This window comes from Dreissena polymorpha, chromosome 2 (genome assembly GCF_020536995.1).
Source record: "Dreissena polymorpha isolate Duluth1 chromosome 2, UMN_Dpol_1.0, whole genome shotgun sequence".
Lineage (NCBI taxonomy): Eukaryota > Metazoa > Mollusca > Bivalvia > Myida > Dreissenidae > Dreissena > Dreissena polymorpha.
The window spans coordinates 12,544,312-12,556,386 of NC_068356.1; the positions used below are offsets into that span (position 1 = coordinate 12,544,312).

The 12,075-nt window shown below is 34.7% G+C and overlaps 2 protein-coding genes across 6 annotated transcripts in view; one reads left to right on the top strand and one right to left on the bottom strand.

Annotated features, from left to right (window-relative positions):
- LOC127865884 (FAS-associated factor 2-like) overlaps positions 1–12,075 on the top strand; it is an 88,937-nt gene that overhangs the window by 5,575 nt on the left and 71,287 nt on the right. Inside the window, exons 4-7 of one of the 4 annotated variants that reach the window (XR_008042807.1) lie at positions 316–462; positions 5,309–5,425; positions 5,877–7,284; positions 7,568–7,897. Coding sequence is in view for 1 of the 4 variants with exons in the window: in XM_052405928.1 (XP_052261888.1) it covers positions 316–462; positions 5,309–5,425; positions 5,877–6,047 (435 nt within the window). In the remaining 3 variants the exon portion in view is untranslated. Of the gene's footprint in view, positions 1–315; positions 463–5,308; positions 5,426–5,876; positions 7,898–12,075 lie in introns of those variants that run through there. The other 3 variants (XR_008042809.1, XR_008042808.1, XM_052405928.1) reach the window with 3 other exon arrangements.
- The window catches only part of LOC127865870 (follistatin-related protein 5-like), a 52,273-nt gene continuing 49,214 nt past the window's right edge, over positions 9,017–12,075 (bottom strand). For both annotated transcript variants that reach the window (XM_052405894.1, XM_052405893.1), the window contains exon 16: positions 9,017–11,929. In XM_052405894.1, the coding sequence (XP_052261854.1) occupies positions 11,721–11,929 (209 nt within the window). In that variant the 3' untranslated portion in view covers positions 9,017–11,720. The remainder of the gene's footprint in view (positions 11,930–12,075) is intronic.

A 12,075-nucleotide genomic window follows, 5' to 3' on the forward strand; every position in this document is an offset into this window, starting at 1 on the left:
ACTAAAGCTAAGTTGATGACACTCATTATGTGAATAGAGAGCCACACGTGAAACAGAAATAAGTGAAAACTATAATCTAGATACTGCAACAGACCACTAAAAAGTACTTTGGCTAGGTTGATAAATGAATTAGGGCAATATGGTGAATATACGCGTTTTTTCAGTTTTTGCACCAGTTTCTTTGATTGCTATTGTTACAAAAAAACTTAAATGGTAGGGGGTCTGCTGTTTTGTCTGCAATAAATCTCTTGATTATAACACTGGGTTTAATATAATTACCAATGTGATTTCCCAAGAATGGTCAAACTGTTACAGGCTGAAATATACAAAAAGGCAATTCTTGAACCTCGTGAAAGAGCAAAAATGGAACGGAAGGAGAGACTCCTAGCCAACGTGTTAGGACAAAATTACACTGGTGAAGGCAGAAAGCTGGGGTCACGCGTACCGGTTGTTGTTGCACAGGTATTTATGTTTTTATGCCCCCCTTCGAAGAAGAGGGGGTATATTGTTGTGCTCATGTCGGTCGGTCCGTCCATCCGTCGGTCCGTCCACCAGATGGTTTCCGGATGATAACTCAAGAACGCTTAGGCCTAGGATCATGAAACTTCATAGGTACATTAATCATGACTGGCAGATGACCCTTATTGATTTTCAGGTCACTAGGTCAAAGGTCAAGGTCACAGTGACTCGAAATAGTAAAATGGTTTCCGGATGATAAACCAAGAATGCTTAGGCCTAAGATCATGAAACTTCATAGGTACATTGATCATGACTGGCAGATGACCCCTATTGATTTTCAGGTCTCTAGGTCAAAGGTCAAGTTCACAGTGACTCGAAACAGTAAAATGGTTTCGGGATGATAACTCAAGAATGCTTACGCCTAGGATCATGAAACTTCATAGGTACATTGATAATGACTGGCAGATGACCCCTATTGATTTTCAGGTCACTAGGTCAAAGGTCAAGGTCACAGTGACTCTAAATAGTTAAATGGTTTCCGGATGATAACTCAAGAATGCTTACGCCTAGGATCATGAAACTTCATAGGTACATTGATCATGACTGGCAGATGACCCCTATTAATTTTCAGGTCACTAGGTCAAAGGTCAAGGTCACAGTGACTCAAAACAGTAAAATGGTTTCCTGATGATAACTCAAGAATAATTAGGCCTAGGATCATAAAACTTAATAGGTACATTGATCATGACTGGCAGATGACCCCTATTGATTTTCAGGTCACTAGGTCAAAGTTCAAGGTCACAGTGACAAAAACGTATTCACACAATTGCTGCCACTACAACTGACAGCCCATATGGGGGACATGCATGTTTTACAAACAGCCCTTGTTTATATTATAACCTGCAGCCTTCTGTTGGTTAGTCAGTTGGTCAGTGTATTCCATAATTCATACCCTGGTCACTATTTTTCATGATGTAATTAAACTCCACAAATGTTCATTAAATAAATACAACTTGTCTTTTTATGTTCAAGGTAAAAGTTACTGTTCAAAGATCGAATCACATCCAAAACAAAACTTATTTATGTCTTTTTAGAATGGCAAAAAATTGGAGAATACATCAAAATCACATTGTTTTTTAGATATTGTAATTGATATATTTTATGATATATTAAAATTTAATTACTTTGGGCAAAATAATGTGTTATAGTATACTTGTAATAGTGCATCTACATATTTGTTTTAAACCCGTCCACTTACTACCTGAGTACCTCAGTATCAATTCTAGATTTTGACCTATTTTTGACACATTTCTTTCTACATGTACACATTATAGTTTCAAGATAAATGATGTGGTAATAATTACATCATTACCACAAGCTATTCTCATGATAAAGGGACGGATGTTTCACTGTTATCTCAGCTCTAGACTTACATTCTTCAGAAAACAATTCTGTTATAGCAGGCATTTGATATTTAAACCAAGATTAAACTTGATTGTTTTCCAGTTGGTATGGAATTGTGAAGTTGAAGAATGTCAGGAAAATTATAGAGTAAGAGAATTCAGTCTTGTAGTCAATAGTGTATGTAACCAGCAGCACACATTGTAAGTAACTTTAACGCCCAGCTTGATTTTCTGTGTGAAATCATTCGATTTTCTGTTTGCAGTTTAGTTTAAACCTATTTATTTTAGCTCGATTGCATCGAAAGCCTTAGGCTTATATAAACGCTATCGAGTCCGTTTCCTGGGCCTAGAACCAGTACTTGGTGTCTTTGGGGGAGATCTAAAGAACGCTCCCACGGTGGGGATCGAACCCATGACCTCCCGGTCGCAAGGCGGACACCATATCCATAACACCACTGTTTGCAGTTGACATCTGTTGGTGTCTTATCTGACATCAGTTTTGTATTTCAATGTGAGAGAGTAGATGTTTTTAGCTCATTTGGCATGAAGTGCTCAAGGTGAGATATTGACAATAGTATTGTGTTAACTTTATGTTTGGCTTCGTGCAGTGTGCGTTGTAGGACATACATTGTTAGTTCATTACCACTGTAGAGGCCACACTTTTAATCCAATCTTGATAAAACTTACCAGGTAGTCAAAATGTTTATGTTGATAACAACTAAGCCACGTTTAATTCTGAGTCAAGTGAGTCCATAAACAAGGTCACCAGGTTAAATTTAAGAAAACCTTGTTATCACTCTAGAAGCCGCATTTATGACTCAATCTTGGTGAAACTAAGTAAGAGTGTGTCCATAGACAATATCTAGGCTGACTTTAAATCTGAGTCATGTGTGTATAAAACTAGGTCACCAGGTAACATGTAATAGAAACCTTGGAACCACTTTAGAGGCCACATTTAAGACTCAACCTTGTTAGAACTAGTTCAGAATGTTTTTCTTTGACAACTATTTTTACGGTTCTAGAGGCAACATTTATGACTCAGTCTTGTTAGAACTAGTTCAGAATGTTTTTCTTTGACAACTATTTTAACGGTTCTAGAGGCAACATTTATGACTCAGTCTCGAAGAAACTTGGTCAGAATGTTTATCATGACACTTTGTAGACCATGTTTGTACAACAACAACAACAAAGGTTTATTGTGATATACAGGCCACCGGCCCCTGACACAAGTTATGGGACATAATTGCATAAATACAAAAGCATGTGTGCACATAACATCATCAAGCATGAATCGGTTAAGAATTAGCATATTGGACAAGGTAGTAAAAGATAAGTAGCTTCCCTACAACGTAAGTAACTCCTTCCGTCTTACTTAAGCAAGGTAAATATACCTTGCTTTAGGAAGACGGAAGGAGTTACTTAAGTATCCGGGTCATAAAGGGCCAAAAGCTATATCACCAGGTCAATTCTTGAACAAATGTTATCCAGTACCTCAGTTGAGCGCTAAAGGACCTTCATGGCTCTTGTTACAAAATAGAACGTCTGTTATAAAGATCTGTAACTGCAAAACTCGGTTATCAACTTGTTATCAACTAGTGAGCTTGTAAAGTTTCTACATGAGTGTGCCTATTTTTGGAGATAAATGTCACATCCACTTCTTTGATCTCTAGTTTTGATACGGCCTCATGATATTGATTGATAACTTTATAATCGTTCATGCAGTCGTTTATCTTTCAAATAATCACTTATAAAAATGACTAAAAAATTGGACATCATTTTGTACTATACATTTACATGCAGTTATGGGTGGCCTTCATTTTAATTTTGTATAAACATTGTATATGGTTATGATTTTTTCATGGAATCAGTAGTGTTTATGTGAGTTATGGTCTATCTTGACTTTTTTTAAAGTCTCCCTGGTCATCCACATTTTGAATTCTTTTACTTTATAAAAGTGTTTAATCTATTTATTTAAATCTTCAAAAATTGTTAGATTTACCAGATGTTCACTATTTTCCTGGAGATGTAGTAGTCTTTTGTTATTTCATTGTTTGGCTATGCCAATTTTCTTTTTTGGATGGATTTTGAAATAACCTGGCACGAATGTCCACCATCATGAGACGACATTTCATAACACCATTCATTCTACATCAAAGGTGAAGATAACGCAAATGTCGAAAAAGGCAATATTTGAGCTTGAAAGTTTCTGTCTCACACATAACTTTGCAATATATGAAAGGATGTTAAAATAAATGACACACATGCAAACCATGTGTCTTGTTCTGAGAAAACTGGGCATAATGCATGTGCGTTAAGTGTTGTCCCAGATTAGCCTGTGCAGTCCACACAGGCTAATCAGGGACAACACTTTCCGCTTAAACTAGATTTTCGGTAAATAGGGACTTCCTTTAAATGAAAAATACCATTAAAGTAGAAAGTCTCGTCCCTGATTAGCCTGTATGGCCTGCAAAGGCTAATCTGGGACGACACTTTATGCACATGCATTTTGCCCAATTTTCACAAAACAACACACACCATGATAAGATGACCTGTCGTGTGCCACACTCATCACTCTACCTCAATGTCGAGGTCATACTCACAGTTCAACATTCAGATTTGGCATTTTAACACCTTGTATAGACAATAACTTTGTTGTTTCTTGTACTAGTTTACAATAATTTTCCATTGATGACCACAAGTGTAAATGGGTAAAGCCTGTCTCCCTTCTCTATATAAGTGTAGTCCACATTTTAGGTCAAAGTTCACACTTAAAGGTCAAATTAAACAAAATTGCTCTAAAAATACGTGTTTGGGGGCTGTTACTTTGTAATTCAGCATTCTTGGGTTTTGACAAAAGTGGAAATGTGGGCATCAATGCTGTAGGAACAAATTGTTCATATTTTCTTTCATAAACTTCACAAGAATTTTCACTATTCACTTGAAGCTTCTATGTTGGATATATTTAATTGAGGAGAACTGTTATGAGAATGAACCTCTGTCCTTGTACGCCTTGAGTCTAATTTACATGAAACTTCTAAGAAAGATACCTTAAATAAGACGTTGCATGAGTGGACTGTGTATGGGAAGAGTGGGGGTCGATGTAAAAGTCACTTTTTTTTAATATACAAAAAACTGACTAGCTATACAGTGAGAACTTATCATTCTCTTACAATGTTATGTTTTCTTACATAAATATATATATTGATACCAGTTAAATCTTGCTTGATGTGCTATAACGGCTAGAGAATGATTGTAAATGGGTTTTACATATGTTATCATGAAAGTTATGCCATTAATAACCGAACCAATCTTCTCAGTACATTATCCTTCTTCTATGGAGGGAATTGATTATTGATTATTGATAATTATTTCTCGCATTTGTAAATACATGTGTGCATTAATACTTAAGAAAATTGGGACATCATGTGAATTGAACTTGCTCTTAGGTCATCACCTTGCCAGAACAGCCCGAAGAAGTTGACCCCACTGCAGTGACTGTTACCATTGATGATGGCAAAGGACAACGACACACACGCAGATTTAGCGAAGAGCACACTGTTCAGGTAGCTATTATGCAGTAATGAAACTATCTGCAAAATGTTAAAAGGATTTGTTTTATTCAAACCTATTCTTGATATTACTTATGGTATTCAAGAATTGATGCATTCCTTTGTATTAAGCTATTGTGGTATTAGCCATGTGTTTGGAGTTATTATGTAGGGTTAGCTCCCTTCTTGTTTTCATACAAGTAGCTGCGTGACTTTGGTAGAATGTGCCATAACTCTTACTGGTTTTGTAAATAAAATTAGTTGTTTTAGCACCAGTCTGGAGATAATCACCTTCACCTCATTCATTATTCAAATTCATAGGTATATAGATATAATAACTCTTATGTGCTATTTTATTCTGGTTTTTGACATTTGTGTCGAAAGTGATTATTGTCTACAAGTACAACTTTAAACCTGTTTAAACAGTTTCTACACATGGTATATTATTTGTTTGATTAATTTGTAGACTCTAAATGACTACATGTCCATACTGGGTTTCGCTCCTGAGAGGTACTCTTTGTGCACTGCATATCCACGGAAACAGCTGCCAGATAGGCCAAACATGACCATCAAAGAGCTGGACTTCAGCAGGCGAACACTTCTGTTTGTCCAGGAAAAAGATGATGAGTCTGATTAATGAGATACTGCCTTAACCCTTTCTCACTCAGAAGCAGAAAATGGCTTTGTGCAAACAGCATAAAACCAGAATGTTAAGGTTTTATTAAGTATCTAAGGCTTGGAATTGAAGCATTTAAAACTTGAATCTAGTAAGAAAGGTCTTTAATTAATGTAACCTTTTAAGGGACTACAAATGCGTACAAATAAGTAAAGGGTTAATAAGATATGACTTAAAATGAGAGTGATCATCAGATTTTCGTTTCTTACAGTAGAATAGGATGTCATGCGATTTCACTCCATCAGGTCCTATGAATAAATAGCCTGTTTAAACTTTTACATTACAATATCAACCTGATACTCATGGAATTTATAAGCAGCAATTAGCATCCATATTGTACTTGAATTGTTCCCAATATTTATATTTTGGTTTGTTTCTTTAAGTGCATTTATTGCGATATCTATATTTTGGTTTGTTTCTATTAGTGCATTTATTGCAACAAACTTCAATAAATTTAGCTTAGGTCAAGACAGAAAACTTGGTTATTCATTCAATATTAGTTTAAGATAATCATGTTTAAAGGTCAGTAGCAGGTTGATTCTTGCAGGTTTTATCAATTTAAGTCTGAAAAGTAGACATTTCCAAGACATAAACTGTAACTGAATGTAGACATATAGGGCATCAGTGTGAGAAGTTTTTACTAGAATCTTCAAAACGGTGAATACATATTATACTTGTATGTTTGATATTCTATTTTAGGTTGTGAATTATTCATGTCAGCTACAGAAACATTTTGTGTAAATATTTTTGATGTTCTATTGCATAACAACATTGGCCCATTTGTTGGCTTGCACGTGCACAGATGTTAATGAATCTGAAAATTATTGTACATGTACACAGCTTTTTAAAGTTTTTGTGCGTGTTTTTTTTTCATCTAGAAAGCTATACTAATTATGTGTACTTATTATTATGCCCCCCTTCGAAGAAGAGGGGGTTTATTGCTTTGCTCATGTCGGTCTGTCGGTCGGTTTGTCGGTCGGTCGGTCCGTCCACCAGGTGGTTGTCAGACGATAACTCAAGAACGCTTGGGCCTAGGATCATGAAACTTCATAGGTACATTGATCATGACTCGCAGATGACCCCTATTGATTTTGAGGTCACTAGGTCAAAGGTCAAGGTCATGGTGACCCGAAATAGTAAAATGGTTTCCGGATGATAACTCAAGAACGCTTAGGCCTAGGATCATGAAACTTGATAGGTAGATTGATCATGACTCACAGATGACCCCTACAGATTTTCAGGTCACTAGGTCAAAGTCACAGTGACCCGAAATAGTAAAATGTTTTCCGGATGTTAACTCAATAACGCTTAGGCCTAGGATCATGAAACTTGATAGGTAGATTGATCATGACTCACAGATGACCCCTATTGATTGTCAGGTCACTAGGTCAAAGGTCAAGGTCACGATGACCCGAAATAGTAAAATGTTTTCCGGATAATAACTGAAGAACGCTTATTCCAAGGATCATGAAACTTGATAGGTAGATTGATCATGACTCGCAGATGACCCCTATTGATTTTCAGGTCACTAGGTCAAAGGTCAAGGTCACGATGACCCGAAATAGTAAAATGGTGTCCGGATAATAACTCAAGAACGCTTATGGCTAGGATCATGAAACTTCATAGGTACATTGATCATGACTGGCAGATTACCCCTATTGATTTTCAGGTCACTAGGTCAAAGGTCAAGGTCACAGTGACAAAAAACATATTCACACAATGGCTGTCACTACAACGGAGAGCCCATATGGGGGGCATGCATGTTTTACAAACAGCCCTTGTTAATTATATGAATAAATTTTTTAATGACAGGTTTCTAATTGTTGTACTCAACATGTAATTTGTTGTACATGGTTTGAAATAAAATATGTACATACATTATAAAATGTGTGTAACATTGATATGTTACATAAACTCTTAGAGAAGCATGAGGATAGGGTCGTAATCACAAGTTACACTTTAACTATGCTTAGTCTTACCGTATTCAGTTTGTCAGTATACTAATTGTATTACACAATTATTTATCGATTAGTCAAATAAAACTATTTAAAAAAGATTTAGCATATCAAAGTAAAAATAAAATATCAATCAGGACATTAATTTTTAGCTCGGCTCTTTCAGAGAAAAACCGAGGTATTGTCATAGCCAGCTCATCGTCCGCCGTCTGACGTCCGCGTCGTGCTAAAACCTTAACATTTTGTTAAGGATATTAACATTGGCTCTAAAATCAAAGTGCTTCCACCTACAACTTTAAAACTTCATATGTAGATGCACCTTGACGAGTTCTACACGCCATACCCATTTTGGGGTCACTAGGTCAAAGGTCAAGGTCACTGACCAAAAAAAAATAAATTCAGACAAGCTTTAATTTATTTAAAACTGCTCCCGTAGCCGAGCATGGCACCCGTTATGCGGTTCTCTTGTTCTTCTAGTTTCAGAATTTACAATCAGAACAATAATTAGTTCATTATCGAAATTGATTCATAATACAAAATCAGCACATTTACTTTGACGTGAATAAATAGCTATGTTTGCTAAAACGGAACGGCACTCTATTGTTTACAGACATCTAAAATTCGTCTTCCTGCTTGAAATTTCCACTGGATTTGGTACATGTGAATAAGGGTTAAAAGAATGTTCAAAAGTGCAAATATCTTTAAACCTAACAACACAAAATACCTGAAATTAACATATTTGCATGGCTTGTTTTACGTACTCGTCATAAAGCTCAACTCTTATCAAAGGCTGTTGAAAATTAATTGAATTTGAGGCCTGTGGTCTTGCATTTCTTAAGTATTTTGTTCAGTTGACTGAAGATGACATAATGTAAATAATTGCATAGACACTTTAACAGTACTTGATAAGCATTTATGATTAGATCAATAATGGTGCTTAATTTTATACCTAGATTTGGACATAACAAATAACACTTTTGTTTAGGCCATTTATTGAAAAAAGCAATGACCATACAAATAACAATAAGCTAGACAACAACAACATACAAATAAAAGTGAGATTAATGGAATGACCAGATACAAATCACAGAGTATTGACATTGATACACAATATCTAGCTTCTCAGAGAGGGTGGACAAACACATGAGCCTTGCTCTGGGAAAATGGTGTTAAATGCATGTGCGTAAAGTGTAGTCCCAGATTAGCCTGTGCAGTCTGCGCTGGCTATTCAGGGACAACACTTTCCACTTTTAAGGCATTTTTCATTTGAAGGAAATCTCTTTTTAACAAAAATCCAGTTTAAGCGAAAAGTGTGGTCCCTAATTAGCTTGTGCTTACTTCACAGGCTAATCTGTGATTACTACACTTAAAACCCCTTTTTCCCACCGTGTGGCTTAGTTACACTAACAATTTTCCCTTAAATTATAATGTTTATATTCTGCAGGCTTTATCATATCAGACTAGTTAAAATGTGATAATTAATGTTTATGTAAAAACAAATTAATCATCACACATGAACAAATAAATATTTCTGTATCTGAAGATTTTTTAATAAAGGTGATTTCATCATCTTTATATTCAGACAATTAAAAGATATATTCTCAATACTTTTAGTAAAAGAAGCGTGTCCTTAGTATTGTTCTAATTGAAACTTAAAAGACACAGTAATTACAGTACACTATTCCATTATTTAAGAATAATTGCAGAAAACTCCACTACTATAGGATAATGGAATTACTTTTGAACTTGTAAAAAAAAACTGTTTTGCACTAAAATACTCTGGCACACACATTCTGAAACTTTATTATTAGTTAAATATCAAATATGATAGTGTGCAGTCATATGTATAAAGAAAAAACAAATATAAAAGTGAAAGAGCTTGATATTAGCAGCACTACAACATCTATAAAAGTATTTATAGGATCAGTACATATTATACAAACAACATTTTGCACATTGATGATAATTAAGTCAATATAAATCTGACTTCAGTATATGTAAACAAATTTTTCATGCATGTATTATTTTGGTTTACAATCTAAACAAAATGATCTTCAATTCAAGGTACGATTACGCTTAAATCAACAGCCAAGTGGTGAAAGCTTGTATTTGCTTGAACTTTCTTTACCAGATTTACCAGTTATTTTTAAAGTAAATTTTGCTGCACACATCCACATACAAACTTACACGATCCCTTACAAACAGACAATGTTAACATTCTCCCAATAAAAACTCCATGTATTTATGGGACTTATGTTTTTGGTCATGGTAAAACAGATTCAAAACATGCTCATTTTGTCTGAGGCAAAGTGCATGGGATATACTTTTATGATGCGGTGGGATTAAAATTCAGATTACAGCTTTTCCAAAATGTTAAAAAAAACATGCATCAATAATTATACTTTCATTCAGCATTCTTACAAAAGCATGGAATATTGGTCCAGCAGTATTTCAGAAAATTTTATTTTTAAACAGAAGACATTAACAAATATTAATATTTAAACTGCAAAAAAATCAAAATCTTTACAAATATTCTTAAAATTCATTACACACATTTAACAGGTTTCTCAATTTAAGGAATGTATGTTACTATATTATAAATTTTGAAACTTGTTGCAATTAATATCTCAGATTGTCAATGTCTGAAGTACGGACATCAGAAATGATAATATTGTTTATTGATTAAACATGATTAAAACAAGTTAAAAACATTTAATACTGCCAGAACACTGTGTATATTACGTGAATTGGGAATAAGACATCAAACTGGGAATGGACATCATTTTGGTGATTTTCTCAAACAAAACTATTCATTTCATGATCCACATATATTTTTGTAATATATTATCTATAATTTAAGCTTAATAAGATATTTTCCATGACTTTTTCATTAACAGTGATTGAATTTGTATCATTTACAGTGTATTTTTAAACCGTGTCCATGCGCGGCATGGACACAGTTTCATTTCATGAGGATTTTTTTTTTAATTAATAAAAAATCCAGTTTTGAAGTTAAATCAATTTAAATGATGCTATTATATATGCAAGTATATGTTTTAATTATAATTTGTAAAACTAGATAAATGCAACATATAAAACTGCATATTATGCACTTTTGATAAAACACAATTTATTCCCAAATTGATGTCTTATTCCCAATTCACATAATACAGTGTTCTGGTGATTTACTTAAAATTAATATACAGTGCGTTAAGTTTTCAGTAACAACATGATAAGTCTTGCTTGTGTAATTATGATACTGTTTTGTCAAGCATGTTAAAATATGTGATCCACACTATTTTAAAATTTGTCTTTTTCCAACAGAACATAACATATAAATGTGCCCTGTGCACTAAATAAATAACACGTTCTCTATTTATGAGTAGCAGCTAATCACAGCAAATCTGTCATAAAAGCACACTAGCCGAGCTATGTTCACTGTAGATTGTATCAAATACATTGCACTGCATTGCTCACTGGATTAGTATCAGTAACACTGACAAAAGGGAAACAAATGCAAACTGCTGATGTGTAAATAACAGGAATGATTATTACAAAAAGTCAATAACAAAAATTCAAAAATATTGCACACATTCCCCCTTTTCCTCACTTGTAAAGCAAAGCTTCTACCAATCTATTTTGTTTCTAAACCATGACAATAAATCAGATAACATGGCGCTCAGTGCTCATTAAGGTGGGTGTGGACAATGAGGGAGGGGTGCTGCAACTCCTGCACGTGACACTTGATCTCGTGTCGCACACTGTCCAGGACCAGCATGCTCGAGTCTGCAGTAGTCGCCAGGTAGTCACTAAATATATCGCCGGAAATGAGGGGTCTGTCATGGGAGAGCCACGGCAGAAGCATCTCCTGTTCTGGTGTCCCAATGTCTACAATTTACAAGAAATAGTTACTGGTTGTGGTCTGAGCAAGTAACACATTTGGTGAAACAATACAAACAGATAAACAAATAAAACTACCTGATCCCTTAAATAATATGTTTAATAGCATCATATGCATTTACCAGTAATTAATT